Source organism: Rhinolophus hipposideros (assembly GCF_964194185.1).
Source record: "Rhinolophus hipposideros genome assembly, chromosome: 5".
Lineage (NCBI taxonomy): Eukaryota > Metazoa > Chordata > Mammalia > Chiroptera > Rhinolophidae > Rhinolophus > Rhinolophus hipposideros.
In genome coordinates this window covers 90,999,445-91,022,145 of record NC_138051.1, presented here as the reverse complement: position 1 = coordinate 91,022,145, position 22,701 = coordinate 90,999,445, and the positions used below count along the sequence as shown (strand labels likewise).

General features: G+C 47.4%; 1 protein-coding gene across 1 annotated transcript; it reads right to left on the bottom strand.

Annotated features, from left to right (window-relative positions):
• Positions 1-13,929: 13,929 nt before the first annotated feature.
• CALM1 (calmodulin 1) lies at positions 13,930-22,187 on the bottom strand. Its single transcript, XM_081049167.1, has 6 exons — positions 21,917-22,187; positions 19,012-19,042; positions 17,939-18,082; positions 15,576-15,682; positions 15,030-15,165; positions 13,930-14,856 (listed from the first exon to the last, which is right to left on the bottom strand). Exons 1-6 carry the CDS (start codon positions 21,917-21,919, stop codon positions 14,828-14,830), a joined length of 450 nt encoding a protein of 149 aa, XP_080905293.1. The 5' UTR covers positions 21,920-22,187; the 3' UTR covers positions 13,930-14,827.
• Positions 22,188-22,701: the final 514 nt, after the last annotated feature.

The window sequence follows — 22,701 nt, the reverse complement described above, 5'->3', positions numbered from 1 at the left end:
GGTTATTATGAGGATTGTTTAATACAAGTGCCTGGCTCATAATAGTTGCTCAATAAATGGTAGCTATTGTGGTTGTGGTCCCTCCATTTGAAAAGCTAAACCCAACCCACAGAATACCACCACCCTAGCAACACACACATACACACCACATGCTGGTGCTAAAATCCTGCCCTATAGCTCAATTTCCATGAGAAAGGGCTACAATAAACATGGTCTCTAGTCAAACAAACATCACAGTATGAAACTGCTCATACTACTTTTAACACAGTTTCTAAAAGGACAAGTCCACTCCTCCTTCACCATACCCCACACTCTACACTCCCCACACTCTACACCATACCCCACACTCTACCCTCTACACTCTACATCTACACTTGCAGATGACAAGAACTAAAAGAAAGACACTTTCCTTCCAAAGCAGGAATCCAAAGCTCCCCGCATCTCTGAAATGGAAGCCACCATAAAGATCACCCAACCTCATCCTCCAGCCCATTTTACTGGTGAGGAGACTGAGGCCCAATGAAGGCAAGGGGTCAACCTAAGGTCGCACCACATGCCTGTGGAAGAGCTGGCCCCAGAACCTCAGAAATTCACTTTCAAGCTTTTAAGACTCCAAAGATGAGGCATTCCTGAACATGCGTGTGTTTCCCAGCATGTTCACTGTCATGATTTGGCACCTCACCATCTGTAACCTCACCATCCCCTGATTTCCTAACAGCCTTCAGCTCAAAGAGCTCTGCCTGCAAAGAAGAGCAAAACAGATTTTCCTACCCAAACCACAAGTCTTCCCTTTTGCTGCCTCACCACAGAACCAAACTTAGCATTAGTCCAGTCACACAGACAGGAACAAGTGTTTGCCATTAACGTGTCCTTCTTTGCCAGACCAAGCTTCCTTAGGGCAGGAACTGGGTCTTCCCAGCCAGATGATCTGTGGCAGGTTGCTTACACTCTCAAAGGCTTAATTCCTTCATTTCTTCACAGAAATGATGGGGAAATGAAATAAGATAAAGAGCTGAGCACGATACCTGGAACCTAGTAAATGCTTACTAAATGTTAGTTATTGTTTTCATTGTATTAATTTCTGTTATTTTTTGTATCCCCACCACCATATCATAGTGCCTGGCAAAAAAGTAAATGTTCAGTACACTTGTAGGAAATAAACATGCCAGAGATGGTACCATTTATTAATCACCTACTATCTCCAGAATTTCTACTAAGTACTTGTATCAGTCAGCTATTGCCATGAAAAGCTGTGTAACAAACTACCCCACAACTCAGAGAATTACAACAGCCATCATTTTTCTCACTGCGGGGGAGGGTCTGCAAGTCAACAGGGGCAACTCTGCCCCCAATGTGCTCATTCTGGGGTCCAGGTTAAAGGGGTAGAAGCAACCAGGGGAAACTTTCCTTGTGGAGACAGCAGAAGTGAAGAAGAACAACTGGAAATATGCACAGGCTGAGAACTGGCCACTGTCTCTTCTGTCTAAAAGCCAGTCATATGGTCAGCCTCAATGTTGTTGGGGTGGGGAAATCTACTCTGCCTCTATGAGGCTATGGCAAGTGGGGGATGTGTTACACAGGGGAGTGAAAAATCGCAGCCAGTCATCCTACCTGCCACCGTGCTGACCCATCAAGTCAATCTCTAACTTGCAGGTGACTGAGGGCAAGTCACCCTACCACTCTTTTCCTCCAATCTATACCCAGGCATCACTAGAAGGATGTGTCCCCACTAGGATCTTGGGGAGAAAAGAAATCTGAGACAGAAAATGAAATGTATTTTGAAGCATTTTGCAACTATAAAATGTAAAGCATTAACAAACAGACAATAATTCCTCTCCTTTTGTCCTCCGCAGTTAGGGATGTTCATACAAACCCTTCCTAACAGAGTGTTTAATTTCCAGAAACTGGAAATCAAGCTGGCAATGTGTTGTTTACAAGCAAATTCCAGAGTCTGGAAGTAAAAAGAAAGCATAGTTCAAGCCCACGGGTTGTTTTGTTCATTAAGATCAAGGCTCCATTTTAACCTAACAACACCCCTCCTTTCAGAAATGTCTCTGCTTCTTTCAGGGCATTGGGCCCAATCTCATGGGAGTGGGGAGAGTCCAGAGGGCAAGAGGCCAAGGGCACTCACTGATAGGGAGACAGAAGCAGCAGGAGCTCCAGGTATCCCCACGGCCAGTCTGTGGGACACCCTCCATCCTTGGAGATTGGTGCTGTCAGGCCTCCCCAGGGGACACTGAACAGTGCTGGAAGGAAGGAAGCAGAAGTGTCGAGGTGAGGGTTATGGAAGGAAGCCTGCATTTGCTCCCTCGCAGCAGCAAAGACTGTTTACCTCCAAGTCTGTGTTTTTCAAGGAAGTGGAGACCAGCAGAGGAAAAACGCCCTTGTGAAAACATTTCCATGAATTTATGTTGTTCATCTGGGGGACACAGCCCCTCAGAGAGGCCTCTGGGATTTGAAGTGGTCAGGATGAGGCTGGTTGCCTCTGGCGGCTTGGAATCCACAGCCATCTGGTACCCGTCTGCTGGGTCCTCGATGGAAGAACACTGGCCAGGCGGTGGGCATACCGGTGTCACCCTGGGCTCTGTGGCCTCCTTCCTAGAACTGGGAGTGGAATTAGCTCTACACAACCACATGCCTGAGACTCGAGGCTGGTGGTCTCCTGTGGACACTCATGGAAACGTCCCCAGAAGGAGAGGACAGCAAGTATGTCCCACAAACTCATCCTGCCAACAGTGGGAAACTGCAGCAAGGGGCCACTGGAGCAGCGTCCTGAGGGCCCACGTGACACCTGACGGCAAAACCTATATTCACAGGACTGGACCCAACATTTAGGCAGTGGCTTAACGGCCTCCACAAAATAGAAAATTAGCTCAGTTTTTACTCACCCGCACCAGCTCCATGCAATACTAGAGATGCCTTCTTCCAGGGGCTTACCTCTCAGGAGTGGGGGTGGGGGATGGGCCAGGGGGCTGGAGTTACGGCCCCGCCCAACACAGGGGTGGGTTCTGGAAGGAGCAGTGGTCCCCTGCCTCCCCCAAGACCAGACGAGACGCCAGCTCCCAGTTGATGCCATCAGCCCCCCCTCGCCCACCCTCATGTCTTCTCTCCCTTTTAATCCAGCAAAAAGCTTTTATCTTTTTTTCATCTGCAGTGGAGCCTGAGGGTGTAGATCTTTCGCATTTCAAATGTTTATTCATGTTTTAATTGAAACCCCTAAAACTAATTCTGGGGACTCCATGCACCACGTGGCCCCTTGAGATCCCGAATCCTTTTCTCATCCTCGTCCCCAGTCTCATCAGACTAATGTGGTACGATGGGATTTGCACGTTAGTGTGTGTTTTTCAGAGAGGGGAAAAAGAAAACAACAAAAGGGTTTTTGAGATCTTAAACTGTTGTTTTAGTCTTTTAAATTTGGGGTGGTTTCCATAGTAACTGGTAAGTTTGCGGCTTTATTCTCTCCAATTTTCTAAAGAAGCCAAGACAGCTCTGATAGCTTCCCAAGTAGGTTTGGATCAAAGTCTAGGCGTCCTGGCGTGGGAGGAGTCCCAGTGGCAAGCAGCTGCTCCCCTGAGGTGCGGTCACTGAGTGCTAGGAAGGCCCCCATGTTGACTCCACTCCCCTTCCCACATCTCGCTGAGGTTCGGCTCTAGCCCATCGAGGTCCAAGAGGTCTGTGTGCTAGAAGCCCAGGTCCGTCCCCTGCAGGCTGCAGTCCCCTGGGGGTGGGGGCGTTGTCATGGGGACTGCCTGCCTCTGCCTTCCCAGGCCCCCCAGCGCCTTCCAGGGGTGCCTATCGCATGCTCAGACAGCCCTACTGCCTGGGCCACAGGAGAGCCATCTGGGGCTCTTCCTCCTGGGAGCCAGGCCAGAGTCACCCTCACTGTGTCTGGGCTCAGCTGGTTGTCCGACCTCAGCCAGGGTCTCTCTGTTGAGTCTGGGCGACCGCGGCGTTCAGAAGTTCTGCTCCCCATTGCAGCCTATCCTGGGGGTGAGCCTCTGAGCCCCCTTCTTGCCTGAGACGCTGGAGTCCCAGTTACTGTCATTTCTGCTTCAGGCCCTTTCCCCTCATCTTCTAGAACTGTGCTTGTCGACTGGGGGTTGTAACACACAGGGTGATGAACCCAGCCAGGGGCCTGGCAGGAGACAGAAGGCCCCTCAAAACAGGAGAGTTGCGACTATTTACAGGGTGTGTGAAGGGTTAAGGAATCCAGCACAGGGTATGGAAGTACCCAGGGCTGGACACAGCACCAGCCCCTAGGCCTCAGAGAGCAGGAGCTGTAGGAAAGGGCTGTTCCACAGAAGCTGTGTCCCCCTACCCCCTTCACAGCCACTGGGACACAGCCACTGCTGACTCGTGGCCCAGCAGCTGCCCTTCAGTCTCCATGGACCCTCCTGTTGGCCAACCTCAACCAGAAGCCAGCTGGCAGGGGGCCCATTGATGCACTAAAGACAGATCAGCCTCATTCCAGGCACTGCGCAGGGCAGAGGAAGGCGGAGATGAGTCGGGAGGTAAATGAAGAGCAGTCAGCACGATAGACCCCCAGGCTCCCCACTGCCCACCCAGGTCAAAGGACTCCTCCATGCCCTGAATCTGGGGCTCTTCACCAGTCGCCAATCTATTCAGAATCAGAATACTCCCAAGGGGTCCTTGAGGCTTTGCTGCAGCTGTGACCAGCACCCAGCCCATCTTCAGCAAGCACTTGCCAGCACCCCACAGCTCTGTAGCCCAGGCAGAGCTGGGTGCCCAGTGGCTGCCCTCCAGGAGCGCTGAGTGGGCCCCGTGAGTCTCAGGCCCCTAAGGCCGCCCTCCACAGGCTGCTCCCCTACCTGCTCCCCTCCATTCTAAGCAGACCGTCTTTTCAGCCTCCTTCAACAAAAGTTCACCAAGTGCCAGCTCTGAGCCTGTCCTGCGCTGGGCTCTGTGAAGAAGAGACCATGGGATGTGCCTGGGTCTCCACGAAGCTCTCAGCCGAGTGTGTTGGGGTGGGCATGGGGGGTGAAATGTAACGGGTTAAGGCCCCCCGACACACCCAGGAGAGGGAATTCATTAAAGTGCACCAGTACGTTTGTCAGCTGGCCAATCAGGTGGACCCATGTGACGTCTGAGCATAGGAGACCTGGCCACAGGACAGGTTAGTTATGGCAGCTGACAGAAGGCCTCCGGAATGGCCATGGAGCAGAGTCTGAGGAGAACACTGAACCAGGTAGGCCGTTTCGCCTGGGGGACGCTGCCTAGGAGGTAATCTGTGTGGGGTATCCAGTCACCTGTGACTTGTTGGGGTAGAAGATGCCCGTTGGGCATTGGGAGGCCTGAGTGCTGCCTTGGTCTTACCACCCTCTCCATGTGTTTGGTTAGTTCTCCTTCTCCGTTTGGGACCAGACCCTTTACCTGTTAAGTAGAGAACCTGAACAGTCAGTCACAGCGCCTTCCCAGGTCCAACTGTCAGGAAAGCCAGCCTCAGTCCAACCCATAGGCCTCTTCCCAAGGAGGACTCTGGAGAAACCCTGCCTAGGGCGGGGTTTTCTCCCTGCAAATGTGTTTGGCAGGAAGGGAGAGCAGGGTGGAACCATAGCCACCTGCTGTGACACCCGGGCCAGGAGGCCTGCAGGCCTGCCGGAGCAGGTGAGAGTTCAGGATGTGCGTGGGTTTTCCCCTGAAACTTCTCAGGCCAGAGCCCAGAGACAGATCAGCAAGTTGGCAGTGTGCCACCTGAGTCAGGCCAGCTCTGACCTCATTTGAGGAAAACTAACTGCAGGAGGTCAGGAAGTCTGGTGTCAAGCAGGGCGTGCGTGCGTGCGTGCGTTATGTGCTTATGGATCGCGAGTGTTCACAGGTGTGCAACACTGACATGCATCTGATGCATGATACCTGACACGTACCTTCATGGTCCCAATAGTCTTGAGGCATTTTAAAATGTTCTTCCCTGCTGGTCAAAAGCCACTCTCCCAAACAGCCCGAGTGCCCTCTTGTTGCCTGGACCCCGGGACATCCCTATGAGCCTCCCATTGAAGGGTTAACTCCTGCTCCTGCTCCAGTGGAGGACAGAGAGTGTTCCGTCGGTGGAGGGAACGGTGACCCTACCTGTTGTCAGTATCTTAAGCATTGGCCTGCATGCATGTGCATATCTGTATGAAGATTTATACCTACAGGCTCACATGGGTTGGTTTTGCAGAGAGCCCATACATCACCTTTCCACAGCAGTTTTATAAAAAGTGTCCCCCTTCCATTACTTCACAGGAAGGAATCTGAAGTTTGGGGCCACGTGAACCAAGTATTCAGCCCAGCTCAGCTCAAGGATCCAGGAAGGGAAAGTAGCTCAGAGATGCTGAAAACCTGCCTAAATCACTGGGCCGGAAAACTGAGGTGCCAGGATTTGGCCCCAGGCAGTCTGGGTCACCTAGGTCTCCTCCCATCTCCCACCATGACAGCAGCCCTGTCACACAGGGGCCACATTGTTAAGAAGTGTCCCCGATGCAGCCCACCTCTGCTGACTGTTTGGCATTTCTGTCCTGTGTAACCTTCTACCACTTCAGTGGTGTATCTTTCACCAAATATTTATTCGATATTCAACAATTACTTATTTATTGAGGACTTCCAACATCCAGGCCTGGAGCTGGAGGCGAGGGATATTTTGATGAACCAGACCAACCTGGTCCCTGCCCCAGTGGGCTTTATCTTGCACAGGAGACAGACAGTAAACAAGGGAGTCATGCCAATTATGCCAGTGTGAAGCAACCAAACAGGTGCTGTGACGGAGGCTAGTGAGTGGGCGTCTTATAGAGGGTGGTCAGGGAAGGCCTCTTGAGAAGGAAACATCAAATTTGAGACCCAGGGGCTAAGGAGGAGCCAGCAGGCCCAGAGCGGAGGGACAAGCATTGTGGCCAGAAAAAACAGCCTGAGCCAAGAGGGAGGCCATGAAATATAAGACTCCTCTTTGTCAAAAAAGACAGAAGCCAGTAAAAGAGAGGCCACAGGGGAGCCCGTGCTGGAATCTAGAAAGAGCCTCACAAATGGGATTTCGAATTCTGGACTCAACACTCACCCTTTCCTAGCCTTGAGTCACTCACCGAATCTCTAAAATTCTCACATTGCTACTTCGTTTGCTGCCCTAAAAACTGTCTTCCCTATGCTGTACATGGGCAATGCATTCTGGAACCTCCGTAAGATGTTACATAAATTGCCTGTTAAATTCCTTGGAGCGCATCTTGCCAGCCTGAACTTTCCATATCCCAATTACGTGATGCAGGATGTTGAGATGTCTTCATCAACACCAAGCATAGAAACATAGACCAGGACAGAGCCCAGTGGCAATCTAGTCAAGACCTTCTGCCACATGGGAGTTGATACCTGACACATTTTTGGAGTACAGCCATATGTACATGCCAGGACTTGGGGATTCCGACATGAGTAAGAAAAGTCTTTGCTCTCAAAAAACTCACATTGAATGGGGCAGGTTGTAGGTGAGGGAATACATGAGCAAGTTGGTTTCGCCACAACGTAATGTGGCAGCGAAGGCAACTGGAGAGGTAAGCATCGCAGCTGATGGAAGCCCTTGAAAATCGTGTTAATGAGGCTGGACTTTTCCACTGGATAATAGGCAAGGAACCCTCAACTTCAGGGTTTCAGCAGGAGTGGCACAGTCAGATGTGCATTTTATGCAGATTAGTGTGGCAAGTGTGTGATGGATAGATTTGAGGGGGACAAGCCAGAGGCAGTTAGACCAGTTAGAAGGTGGTGGCAGTCAACCAAGAGAGACAGAGTGGAAGGTCATAGGATCAAGGAAACAGGTCAGGCCCAGGGGGCTTTTTAAGAGGTAAATTGTCAGGACTTTCAATCACAGTTATCTCAAGGATTAAATAAGGTGGTAGGGAAGAAATACGGTGTTTAGTAAATGCTCAGTTGGCAAAATAAGGAAAAAGATTGAGGTGGCTTACAGGGTGTTTAAGAGTATAATCTCTGCAGCCAGTTTTTCTGGGTTCAAATCTTAGCTCTCAGCTTTCTGGTCGTGGGAACTTGGGCAAGTGTTGGAGCTTCTCTGTGCCATAGATTCCCTTCTGAAAAATGGATCTGATAAGAACTATTTCATGGGGCTGTTGCGAAGCTTATATGAGTGACTCTGTGTCAAGAGTTTAGACCAATGCTTGGCACAGAATAAGTGCTATGTAAGTATTGGTTAAAATAATATAACCAATATTGCACAAGGGGGATGGAAGGAATTGTAAATGACTCCCATGTTTCTAGTTTGGGTGTCCAGTGGATGGCAATACCACTGAAGTGGGAAACTTTCATCCCTTCTGTGCAATGTTCCCATTCTGAGAACTCCCGCATCCCCGTGGTTCCCGTGGGACCTGGCCTGACCTTCCAGTAGCCCAACTTCCTAGTGGTGGTTGATTGGTCCAAAGGTGAACACCTGACCCAAGCTAAGCCGATCACAGGCTGTGGCTAGTTCCTGGAAACTGTGACTATGTCCATTACATGGCAAAGACTTTGCAAGTGTAATTAAGTTAAAGATCTTGTGGTAAAAAAGAGTATCCTGGATTATCCAGGTGGGCCCAATGTCATCACAAGGTTCCTTTTAAGAGGGAGGCAGAAGGGTCACAGTCAGAGGAGAATCAATGGGTGGAAGCTAAAAGGAAGCAGGTTTCAACCTATTAAGAACGTTCTCACTTAGAATAGCTCAAACTGGAATGTGCTAAATGGCCTTTATTAGAGAATGTTAACTAAATTATGCCATGTTGATATAGCCAATGTAAGTATGTGGAGAAATGTTGGATATAAAAAGTGAAAAAAAGGTTTAAAAATTATGAATACATGATTCCACTTATATATATCCAGAACAGGCAAATCCATAGACACAGAAAGTATTCAGTGGTTGCAGGGGGCCCAGGAAGGGGAGAATAGGGAGTGACTACTAATGAGTACAGAGTTTCTTTTCAGGTTGATGAAAACGTTCTAAAATTAGTGTTAATGGGTGCAAAACCATTGTGAATATATTAAACACCACTGAATTGTATACTTTTTAAAGGGTTAATTTTATGGTACATGAATTGTATCAAGAAAAAAGTATAAGGAATAAAAAGATTATAATATATATACATGCACAGTATGTAATTGTATATAATAATGTTATTCTTAATTTTTAAAAAATATACATACAGATCCCAATTTTGTCAACTATATCTCTGTATCCATATGGTGAGAAAAAATTCTGGAAGGAAATTCAAAGTGTTAACTGTATTTTTAGGGTAGTGGGGTCATTTGATATCACAAATTTTATACAACAGTATTTCTTTTAGAATCAGGAAAAACACTTTTGTACAACTATGACCAGGCTGCCTGGGTTTTATATATATAAAACCCAGTCCTATAATATATAACCCAGTCCTTTTAACTAAGATCATTTTACAATTACTTTTTCATTTACTATTATTTTAATAATCCATTATTTCAAATCTTGACTCTAGTACCAATCTATGTGGGGGGGAAAAAAATCCATGTTTTATTATAAAGCACAGTTAACTAAAAATGATCAGTTTGAAGGGTATACGAAGACTCAGAAGAGGAAAAATGGTTTATAAGCAGCCAGGATAAAAAGATTGTTGTTAACAAAATATTTAAGAAATTACCTAACTAGAGGAATGGGATCGTCCCTTTCATCTTTATAAAAATGAAAAATATTAAATGTTTGAAGTACTATCTGAATATGTAAATCCTCACCCCAAAGGTTGCTGACATGCAGGCAGAACATAAAGAATTCCTGAGAATTGCCAGTTTTTTAACCCAAGTTCAGGGATTGTCAGCCATGAGATGGGAAAGACAGCCAGCTCTGGCGGCCTAGTCAGCTTCCCCATGGGAAGCTGAGCATGAGCTAACTCCTCCCACTCTCTGGCAGAGGGTTGGGGGCAGTGGGAGAGGAGATGCACCAAGCTATTTAAAAAAACTTGTTTTATTTCCTTCTAAGGCGTCCTGAGTCACTGGGTACTAAGGCCCTCAGTGCCCGGGGAAGTTCAGTTCAAATCGGAAATTTGTTTTCTTCCTGAGCCAAAGCTGCTGAAAAACCAGATGACACTGTCACTTGGACTGAATCTCTTGCAGGCTGAGTGGTAGGTTCCTACTTCCGTCCTGGGAGGAGGATGGAAGTCCCTTGATGACCAGTTTCTCTGACCCACTCTCCAGTATTACATCACAGTCTTAATAGCAAGCTTACACTCCACACCACCCCCCAACGTGGAGCTGCTCAGACGTTTTAAAAATTCCATTTGTCACCTCAAAGCATACAGCACTCCTACACTATTTTGCCTCCCACCCTTCAGGCTGCAGTTTCAATTTAAACACCACGTGATGCCAAGCTTGAGGTGGTGAGAATCCTAGAAAGCCACAGGTGGAAGGTACCTAGGCTAATCTTATTTTACCAAGGAGGAAACTGAGGCTCGGAGAAGGTAAAGAACCTGCCCACACCTACAGAGGGGACAACCAAAAGTAGGAGTGAGGTCTGAAGTCAGAGCAGAGGGCTCTGTCCCCTTGGTGGTGCCCATCCTTGTTGTCCTAGTTCCTGTATACAGAAGGGGCTACTTAAATGCTCTCTGGAGATATGGCCAAAGCGGGGGGCTGATCTTGTGAATGTTCCCCTCTTCAGTCCTCTCTCTGCTTCTGTGCAGTGGGGAAAAGATCCTTCTGGAAACAGGCAGCCAGGAGGTGGCCTTTCCGGCTGGAGCAGCTTGTCTGGGAACCCAAGTCTGGGACAGGGCTGATGAAGGGGCAAGTTTCAACTCCAAGGTTCTGAATGGAAGTTGCAACCCACTCCATTTTTCTCACCTGCCCTGCTCTTGACATGGCAGAGATATGTGCTTAGGTAATTTAAAATTCCCATCTTGTTTTAAAAAGTGTTTCTTTCCACAATTCCTAACGAGATTTGGATTGAGGTTAAAGAGAAATCAGTCTTTTTTATGGTGTACCTTTACTGAATTAAGCAAGCCTGGCAAGAGATTGTGTTAAAATGTCAGATTACCACCCGAACTACTCTAAAACTAGAGTAAGGCTGCAATGGGGTGTGTCTTATGGTGTTTCTGGCCCCTCACACTCGCCTACCAAACAAACTAGGGCCTAGGTGGAATTACATCCGAGGGCAGGTATATCTTGTTCACTGAGCAGAAGGGATTGAAAGCTATGCAGTCTAAAAACCTACACAGTTCGCAGTTAGAGATGAAAGGCTGCAAGAAATGTTTATTGAATACAGTGCCAGGTTTATAAATAAAACTTATTTACAATTTCCATAGAGTTGGTCCCCCATCAGAGAGGTGGTTAAATCTCCAAACAGTTTATCTCAAGATTTACAGAAACGTTCAAGTACATCTCCTTTGCAAATCGCCACGGTGAAGGGTAACTTCGGTTACAAAAGAACTACCACCATCTTTGCTACAGACGTTGTTTAATGAACATCATAATAGATCTGGAGAAAGAACACACACTCCACCCATGCCACTCACTACCTTCTTACTCCAAGGGATACAGACAGCAAAGAATTTCTGTCTTCTACAGGACAACTTCAAGGGATCAAAAAAAAAAAAAAAAAATAGTAACTGCCAGCTGAAGAGAGAGATTAAGACACATTCGTGGAATCTAGTCACTGCCAAAAGGATCAGTTTAGGATATACAACAAAAGGATTATTTAGGATATACAGTAATTAATTCAAAAATGTTTAAAGTAATTGAAGGAACGAAGAGCAGATTGACCAAATTTACATTCTTTGTTTAGGAAGAAATTCCCGGTGCTGAGGGGCTAATAATATGCTGCTACTCTGACGGGCCACAGCAGCACTAGGCAGACTGGACAGCCACTCATTACAATATGGTTATAAGTACAGTCAGACATGCATTTATAAAGAGAATATAAAAATATGTACAGTAGCTAATTTTCAATGTGTTTTAAGTTGCCAAAAGACACTAATTAAAGTGTGCAAAAATTCACTTGTCAAAAAAATCAGAAAAAGCCTTCCTTGGCAACAGTGCATTAAAAGCCCATCTGAAATATCAAGATGCATTCACCTTGCTCAACACCTATCCCAAACAGATGGAGAACAAAACTATGAAAGTGTTTGCCAAGTACTCAGCAGTTTTTTTATGGCAAGTCTCAGGCTCAAGCAGGATGCCAGTTAAACTAGTCACTTTATATATATATGTATATATATATATATAAATATATATGTATATTTATAGAGCAGTTAGAAGTAGGGGCAAGAGTTTACAGAAGGTGCTAACCACTTAAAGAGTACTGCCACAACATCCAGCTACTTGCTCACCAACTCATGCGTACATTGCGAACCCAACCCCTGGGCTGGTCGTCCCTTCAAATGCCAGAGGACAAAGACGACAGTGGACTCGGCTGCACCTCGGTGCCCAACTGGAACTCAGCATTCCCTGGGGGAAAGATTTCTGGTTCCCATACAGGTTCCTGGCCACATTAAGAATCTGGTTTTAAAGATTAAGTCTTTTAGACAAGACTGGGACCCCTAAAATGGAGTCCACCCAGCTTCTAGAAAAAGACTTCGTTGAAAGGATAAGATAGAAGGCAAAGTTTTCAAGAACAAGTCAAGTCACCCCCAACTGTCTTTGAGCTACGAAGAGGTCATCTACCATAGGCCTGAGACTGGGTCAGCAGTCAGGCCATGGGATGGACCTCCCTGCAAGAGAGACACCCAGGTCGGTAACTTGTTCAAACCAAGAGCCCTCGGTCCTCCTATCTCACCAGGACCCCCAAGGTATTCTTAGGTCTTCCTTCCAGATTCAAGGAATTACAAAAGCCAACCCTAACTCCGGACTTTAATCTCTCTTCTACCAACCACTGAGTCTGAGCACAAGCCGCAGAGGCAGATGGGTGAGCTCCTCTCCACTGCTCTGACCCACCCCTCTGGCAGGAAATCTAACAAGCTGCAAAATGCCAGAAGGACAGGGAGCAGGAGATGGAGAAGCCAAGGGTCTCTGTAAATCAGCCCTTAATGCACCCACTTGGCTGCCAAGAGCTTCTCACTGCCTCGCTAGCAGCCTGCCACTGTTCCCTGGCAAATTAAAACCTCCCACACAAACACTCAACACCCAAATCTCCTTGTTAATAAGATACAAGCAGTGAACACCCTGAAAAATACACATCCATCCTTCACTTCCAAGAGTTCTGCACTAAACGCAATATGCCTTTAAGGGGGCTTTTTAAGTGGACCAATCCCGCTGCAAAGGCCAATACCAGCATCTCTTAGTTTTGACTACAGGTTTATAATTAGATACAAAATTCCCTCAGGGCTACAGTTTGACTTTCAAGCTGAGGGCTACGATTATTTCTACTTGAGGGGAAAAAAGCAAAGTCAAGTCAACTTAAAAAACAAAAAAAAAGTAAAAAGGAGGCTAAGGTTAAGTACAATCCTAAATTAAAAATCGCAAATCAACAAGGTGACTGGTAGTGTCCTTTAGGCATGAAGAGACTGGCTTAGAAAAGTGACTACTGCTTCTAGCACACACAGCGAAGGTTGAATTACAGACACACTAAATCATGTCTCCTGCACAGATGGTCTCAAGTAGTTACATAAAACAGGTAATCAGCAGCACAATTGAGAACCCCTAAATACATGCTTGAGAGAAAGTGTTTTTTTTTCGTTAAGAGCCCTACTGCCTGAATAATCATTAAGTTACCATGATTCACTCTCCCCCTCCCCCCAGTGAAAATACAACAGACCTGCATGTCCACAAACATGACGAAGCGGTCGGTATCTGCCTGGTTTCAGGCGAGGTCTCAGGCTCAGAGGTTGGTGCTTGGATATGGTGGGGGGGGGGAAGAGAGGGAGGGAGAGAGGAAGAGAAACCCAAAGCTGGGCTGGGAGCCTTTCAAAGTGCCTCGTCCCCATTTAGATCTCAGCTTTACAAAGCATTTAACACCACTTTAAGTTAATGGTCTTTTTATTGGAAAAAAATAAAATAAAAAGACTAGCATTTACAACTTGGAATGGACGTAAATTGTAATTTCTTGAACAGCAATGTTGATGGTTGTGCTGATGTCCACAGCCACAGCCTACCTCTGCTGGCTCCAAGTCATGGTTCAGAAGGTTTTAAAAACAGAGAGTCCAAAGATGCTCCCTTGGGGAAAGGGTCTTTAAAAATTTGTGTGACCGGTGACAGCCTGACACCCATTGCGCTCTAGTACAATGCAGACAACGCTAAACCCACATACGTGGCCATGCCACCAGGGTGTGTCACCGTCACCACGGGTCGGGGCCCACAGAAGGACAAGAGGCCCATCCTGTTAGTGGGGCTGCGTCTAGACAGTTTATCCTTCACCCATGTTTCTACACACATCCTGAGGTAAACCAATTCTAAAATGTTTGCTTTCACGAAACCAGTGATGACCATTTGTACTAACAGACTGAACCTAGAACCCATTTGAATAGGTTTTGAAGTTGTTTTTTTCATTTTTCGTTTTTAATACAAATGCCTGACTGTGCTCAATTGTCAAGCTGCATGCATGAAAAACTGGCCAGCCCAAACAGTGTATTAATCGTTAGCAAATGGAACTGCAAGGAGCCCACTAAGTCTTCCCTATCATTAAGGTAGTACAAGTATTGATTCTGTAAAACGGATGTGTAGCTTGATCTTTAGGGGACAGGACCACCAACCAATACATGCAGATTTGTTTGTGTGTGTGGACAGAAGGTACTTTTGACATTCAGTTTTGCTATATAGAAACAGAATGAGTAAATGATTTTTTTTTTTTTTGCAAGAGGTAAGTAAAAGATTCAATTTGATTCTTCTAGAGGGGGGAAAAGGAGTTGAAAGTAGGTCTTCATTTTGCAGTCATCATCTGTACGAATTCTGAAAAGATAAATGACCATAACTCAGTTACATTCAAAAGCAGCTTTAATGAACACAACACCTCTCTACTATGCATAAAAAAATCAATCAGTGAATGTCTGGTGGAGCAGTTAACTTGTTTCTAGATCCTACAAGGAAGACTTAAAAACTGAGCTTAAGAAGCAGTGTTTTACCTTCATAGTTGACTTGTCCATCTCCATCGATATCTGCTTCTCTGATCATCTCATCTACTTCTTCATCTGTTAGTTTTTCTCCTAAGTTTGTCATGACGTGACGTAGTTCCGCCGCACTGATGTAACCATTGCCATCCTGTGAACATTCAGCAATTGTTACTGACAGTGCCTGGTAGGGGCTTGGTGTGGGCATGTAGGTCTCGGACTTCGTTATACCCACTCGCTACTGCCACCTCTGCTCTCCAGTTCCCACCTCTCCCCACTACACACATGCAGTCAGCGAACTCCGAAAACACACAGGCTTTCCAAAAAACGCTAACAAACTGAACTTAACAATCAAGAAACCTGGTTCAAATTTTCTGTTATTTATTACGCTGACCCTCACTCAGCAAGTTTACTGTGACAAGTCAGAGTATTGGAAAGTGAGATTTCGGAGGATCAGGCAGTTAGATAAGCGCTCTAACTAGAACAGATTGTTGAAGCTTTCAGAAACGATGGCAAAACAGCCACACTAACGTACCCTCTGCAAAGCAGAGGCGCGATTACCTTGTCAAAGACTCGGAATGCCTCGCGGATTTCTTCTTCACTGTCTGTGTCTTTCATTTTTCTAGCCATCATAGTCAAAAACTCTGGGAAGTCAATGGTGCCATTGCCTCAAATTAAAAAAACACAAAGCTCATGTAAAGGAAGTGCTCCAGGAAAGCCCCTCTGCAGTGATAAATCTTAGAAGCGCTTTACAGAGTGGTAAGCACTTCTAGGACAAACTGGCAAATCATTTTATTAGGCTCAACCGTTTATAGGTCTAAACTATTGAAATACTTCACAGGGCGATTTCATATGGTTCACAGAACTCAAACTAATAATCAGTGCCCTGGATAGCATTTAACGATGCAAAGGAAAACTGCACACACCGATTCCTGACCACTGAAGGGGGTTATACAGTTCAAGGGAAAAAAAAGCACAGGATACTGCAGGCTGAATCTTTCCACTCCCAAGGGAAGCATTAGAGATTATCTCACCAAGCCCCACTCCAAGTTAGGGCGATCACTCCAGTCTACCTCTGCCTTGGCCAGTGATGCTAGTCAAGGCCTAGATTTGTCCCCCTCCCCGACCCCCCCCCCAGTACAAAATATTTTTAGGGACGAAAATGATCACGATGGGAAAAATTGACCCTAGTCTTAGAAAGTCTTCTTCAGGGGCCATTGCTCAGCCATGTTATCATAAGTTACCTAATCATTTTATCCTCAACTCGGTATCTTTATTTCCCATTAAGGGCAAAGCTCAAAAGTGTTTTCAGAGCTCAGCTCAGACTATTAACATTTATGAAACTGTCAGAAGAATCTGTTCTATGGCCAGCATTCCAAACAACTCCTCCTCTAAAACTAAGAGATAGATGAACACCCCAAAGACAAGCCACCGCTGAATAATGTGATTTAAATTAAATGGAAATACAGTTAAATTAGAAGAAAAAAGCCTTAGGCTAAATTACTCGTTTTCACCAGTACCTTTAAATCAAATTAGTAATTCAGAAATCCTTTCAAGTCCTTCTGGCCTCCAAAACTTGACAGCATTATTGATATTCATGCAAGTCAAAATTCATTATGTGGAGTGCTAGCTCACAGCCACGCAGAGATGTCCTCAGGCATACTTATTCTCTGCAAACACTAGATTCTGTAGCCTGGGACAACCTCTCCCCGCTAATTCCATACAATCTGAGGGCCTCATACATTTTGCCAGTTCCTACGCCATGTCTCCCAGGATTCACACAAAACAGGAGGAAGTCACCCCATGTTCCCAGATGGCTGATCATCTTAGCAAATGAGGGAGAACTATGAACCACCTTTTGTTCCAAAACAATTATTCAGTATGAAAAGCCTTTAGAAGTAGTTTGAATGGACTGAAACCATTGTGAAAGAGATTAACAAAAACCCCTGAATCTATTAGGTTAGTGCAAAAGTAACTGTGGTTTAAAAGGTTAAAAACAACGATACAAACCACAATTACTTTTGCACCAACAAATGTATGTGACCAGACAAGTATAACTCAACTTTACTCCCTTTTGATACCGTAATAGCTTGTAGTAAGGACTACAATCAAGTCAATCTAGAAAGTAGTCTAGATCCAAATTGTTTATTCTTTGCTCACCTTTTAAAAACCCGCTCTGTTCTACGTTATGCAATAAATTTACTAGTGCATATACAGGGTTTCCAAAAATACGTTTCAGCGAGGGAGGGGTACTCAAAAACTGTTTACTGATGGAAGTGAGCAATAATAGGTCTGCTGTCTACTCGAGTCCAGAGGAAAAGATGACCGATTGGTGACCCACTGCTACAGGGGTCACCGCTTCCTCTTTCTTGCTCCATGCCTTATACACCTTCTCCTTCTGTTAGGTTCTTTACATCTATTCCCTGCAGTTATCATGTACCCCACACCTCTAAGCCTCACGTGATCTTCAAAATTCTCTTCAATACACACATGTACAGCTCGCAATGTATCCAATTCTACGTTCACAGCTAAGAGTGCTCTTCACCCACTTCACTTGTGGTTTCTCTTCTCCTCTTAGGAGACAATAAGCTTTTCAAAAAGGTCCACGGCTATTTTGAACTTCCCCGTAGAACTCAGTGTGGACTCACGGGCCAACTGACAAATGATTGAGCTGTAGGTCACAGGAGGTAGAGAAGAACCACACCGTGATCCGATCCAGGAAATGTTAAAGACAGTGGGGGGGGGGGGGGGGGGAGGCAGGCCCATAATCTTCTATTTTAATTGTCAATGGCCGTAATTCTGTCAATGACAGAAAGGCTCTTTGCACATCTGCTTTGCTCTGGGGACCCGAAAGACAATCTTGTGACATGTCTGAACTTGAATTACACAATACTGGCGCTCATTCATAGTTCTAAAGCCCTTACCGTCAGCATCCACCTCATTGATCATATCCTGCAATTCAGCTTCTGTTGGGTTCTGACCCAGTGACCTCATGACAGTTCCAAGTTCCTTTGTTGTAATGGTGCCATCACCATCTTTGTCAAATAGGGAGAAAGCTTCCTTGAATTCTAAAAAGAAAAGTTTACCTTTTAGAATGAATGTCTTTACCCAATCCAGCCACAATCCACACTTCCCTGGGGCTTGCCAAAGCAAGCTGTCCAAGGTGTACAGGTTATCAGAAACTGCCTGATCTTTATCTACTGAAATAAAAACCACAATAGTCCTGTTGGACTGGCCTTTATACAGCAGTCCATAAAGCAAACATTGCTTCTGGTAACCGGCTCCGTAAAACTACAATATTCTCCCTTTTTTAAGGAAGACTAAGCTTGAACACATTTAAATTAGACCTAAATCCAATCTGACAAGTGAAGATTGGTTCATGTATTCCCTTAAGGCCCCTTCCTGCTACATTTCTACAGCCATTAAGAATGCCTTGTTCCACAGCAACATGAAGAGGTTATTACAAATGTCCATTCCCAGGTAACCAGTGTTCTCTCTGCATGGCATTCAGAATTTTCCAAAGGCATTCCTGGTTTCCTAAGGAGAAACCATCTCAAAAAAGTCCTCCAGGGAATACTAAAAGCTAAAATCTAACACAACTCCCTTACCAATTGTAATCGTCCTAACACTCATTTTCACCCATTCCCACTGATTTTAGAATAGCAAGTCCAAGCTTTCATGATGGATTACTGAAAGACCTGTGGCATAAAAATTCTAAACAAAATTTTTGAGTGGCAGACTAAGTGCAATCTCATTATATGCAAAACCTCACACTGAAACAGCTGGCTACTACGGAGTGTAACAAATGGGTCTTCTTACGTTATCTCCAAAATACCGGCAAGGTGTAACATCTGACCTAAATATTTCTGCTTACCTTCATTTATATAGAGTCTTAGAAAATTGTTCAGATTATAGAGGCAAGGGGACAAAGAAGTGATCAAAACTGAGTCATGCCTAGTTCTGGCCTACTGGGGACTTCGTGAAGTCATCAACTTACCCGCAATCTGTTCTTCGGTCAGCTGATCAGCCTACATGGAGAAAAGAAAAGGTTATAATTCAACCTACAACACTCTGAGATCAACATTGCTTTTCCAATTAAACTTTCAATAGTGACCTTTCCAAAATCAATTTAAAACATATATATATATATATATATATATATATATATATATATACACACACATATATATCAACTGTTTGAAAACTCTTGCAGTGTCATTTAATGAAAACAATTAGAATAAAGGGAACTCTTTATGACATTTTAAAAACAAAGGATGACAAGGAAGTGACAACATCTCACTTCAGGTATTCTTTTCTGGGCCTTCGGCTGAGTGCTAAGAGGTCTAACTAGGAAGGGTCAGTTCGTAATTTGAAAAATGGCACCTCTAGTGGCAAAGGGTCCCACAGCATCGGCTGCAGCAGCAGGCTCTGAGAAAGAAGAGCGCCACCTACTGCGCCAGGGAGTCCGCAGTCCCTGCTTCCATCCAAGAAGGGACCCAGCCTGACGCTGCTGTCACCGCAGCTAGGATCTCGTCCAGGGGCAGGCTTTTAGCGCACCTTGCGCATTGCTGCGGGCGCTCCAAATCTCCAACCGGCATTACATAATAGCATTGGGTTGGATTAACAGGCTTTTCTATCCATTTTATGATACAATTAAGTGGGAAAAATATACTGCAATGTGTTACCCCACCGACTTCATTTCCATGTAATAAATGCTTTCAATCATTTAAATTAAGCAGTCATTTGTTAAAAGCCTACCATTTACAATGGCTTATGCCTTGGTCAAATTATCCAGATTCAGAAGCCAGGGGGAAAAAACGGACCCTCCTACAACTGAGCTGTTAACAAAACTGAAAAAACTAAGTACACAGAAAACGGCACAATAATTATGAGCCTATACCCTTTTCTGGAGAGGAGAAACTTTCCTGGAGGATAATGTACTCTACCCACCTTAAAGATGACATAAGAAATGCTCATAATCAACATGCTTTACTGAAAGTGATAACGGCCACGAAGGTAATTCTCACTTGCATTATTTGGTTTCTGCAATACTGAACCTGTGCCTCCAGCCAGGGGAATTAATAGAGATCCCAAGGAGAACTAATATGTATTTTTATTTTAATGGAGAACGCCTAATGAAGCCAGTAACAAAAATCAGTCCTAACAGGAAGCAGAAGGTGTTAAGTTTATTCTAACTCTTAAATGGAAACTTTCACATACAGCAACGGTGCTCCATTATATTGAAAAACTTTCTTTTTCTTCAAATTATAGCTGGGTCTTCCTTCCTTTTTATTTTTACCCCAGTGAGTGCAAGTTGGTTTTCTTTGTATCAAATGAAGGAGACACAATGATTTATGTAACGCCAGGGCTACGTCTGTCTTGCACAACAGAAAGCGCTGCCACATCTCGCAAGAGAAGCAGTCACCTTACCGGGGAGAACAGTCCCACCTCGCTACAAAACTGTCATATTAGAGGGGTTTATCAAGAGCATCAGCCTTCCTCGACAAAGAAACATCTCCCAATCGCGTTGGCCTTGGGGGTAAAGATACTCTGAACCTGATGGAGCCATCTCCCCACCCCGCCAAACCATAAAACGCTGTGGGTGATGTCAGCCCTGCCCGCCGAGAGAGGAAGGGGGCTGTGGAAAACACACCCAGTGAGGCGCACAGGCTCATCTGGCAATCTAGAAGCTGCAGAGAAAGCGGAAACGTGGAGGGCATCTCCCTGCGGACTGGGAAGTGGCGCGGAGTAGGGAAACGCCAAGCGCGAGGTCTGGCAGGGGTGCGTGCCGCGAGGGCAGGCGAGATGCCAGGGGCGAGGCGACCCCAGTGCCGGGATGGGGACGCCGCCCCTCCCAAGCCAAGGCTACCTCCTACTCCTACCCCCACTCCGGGGCCGAGCAGCGGGTTGGGGCCCAGCCCGCCCCGCGCCTCCCACCCGCGTCAGCTCCCCCAGGCGGCGAGCCCGCCGCGCCGCCGCCTCCTCCCGGAGCAGAAACTTTGCGTCTCTAATGGAAACCGAGCCGCGCGCCAGCTCCCTCCTCCCCCGCCCCCCCCGCCCCAATTAGCGCCAGCCCAGTGCCTCCCGCGGGAAGGGGCCTCGGGGCTTATCAAGGCTCAAGCACGCCTTTACTGCCGCACTGAGTAGGGGGCTGCGGAGGTGCAACATGGGGAGACAAGCGCCCCGGCCACACCGCATTGCCCCACCCCGGCGCAGAGCGGCCAGCCCGCCGCTTCCGCCCTCTCCGCCCCCCACCCCTCGCCTTCCTGCCCCCACTCCACCCTTCCCCGGCTCCTTCCTTCCCAGCCCACGCCCGCGCCGCGCCCCCCGAGAGGGAGGAGGGGAGAGCAGCTGAGAGAGGGCGGGGGAGAAGCTGATGGCGACCCCCACGCCGGGGCCGGAGCGATGTGCGCCACCGGCTCGCTGTAACCCATTCATTCTCCCCGGCACGCCAGACCCGACGCCTTCCAGCCTGGGGAGAGGCGGGGGGGATTGGAGGGAGCTAGTGCCCTGCCCCGCCCGACTCCCCCGCCCCCCGGGGCCCCGGCCCAAGCGCAGCGCTGCGGGCAGCCCGGGTGCGGCGCGCTGGATGCAGTGGTGCGGGGTTGGGGGAGGGGGTGGATGCGGAAGCCCCAGTGCAGCTGCAGCCGGAGCCCGTCCCCGGCCAGCCAAGTCCAGCTCCAAGGGGACCAATATTTAAATGAGAATCCCTGGCCGAGAAAACCGAGATGCAAATCCGGAATGCATCCTTAACTGCAACTGCTACGTAATACCCGGAAAACAGGAACCCCCCCCCCCGCCGAAAAAAAAGCACAAAAAGGAAAAACCGGACTGAACTAAAAATGTGTGAAGAAATCATGGGCAGGGAGCTGCTACGCCGGCGTTTTCCACTCCTGACCTACCATGGTGCGAGCGAAGGGTGGCAGAGCAGAGGGATCGAGGGTGGCTGCACCAGCGCAGGGGCTGTGACGGCAGGGTGCCTCCGCTGCTGCTGCTGTTCTGCTGCTACGGCGCGGTGTGCGCTGAGCGATGTGCCGCTGCCACCGCCGCCTGTGCCGCCGACCGAATGCGAGTAACGGCGCCGCGTCCACGAGACTCCCAGCGCCAACGCCGAAGTGCGAGCCTGCGCTCCGTGCAATATATACGGCGCTCCGTATCCCTCCGCCGCGGCCGCCTCGCTCGGAGGCGCTGCGAGGGCCGGGCCTTGCCCGCTTGGCCCCACCCCCCGCGCGCCCGGCCTCCCGCCGCCCTCTGCTCGCCCGCCGCGGCTCGCCCAGGTCCCGGAGGCGGGCGCGAAGCGTTCGGGGAGAGGTGCGGGGTCGCCGAAGCACGCTCCATCCTGGGCGGGAGCGGGGACAGAGCGCCTGCCCGGTCCCGATCCGGCGCGGCCCTGGGCTCCCGCCCCCCCCCCCAGCCCCACCCCACCTGTGAGATCCTGTCTGCTCCCGCTCCTTTGGGGTGGCGGGGTCCTGTGCCGTGAGCTGCGGGAGGTCCTGGGGCTCGGGGAGGCCGCGGGGAGCTGGGGACAGAGGAATTGACCGCACACCTTCAGCTGCCGAGGAGCGGGGTCTGGAAGGGAAGGGGCAAAGCTGTTTTCCTCATGCAAGAAATTGATCGGACATTTTTCTTCTCAAAATTTGAAGCGATATGAGATCAATTATATATGCTCAGTTGCTAAATCTGTCGT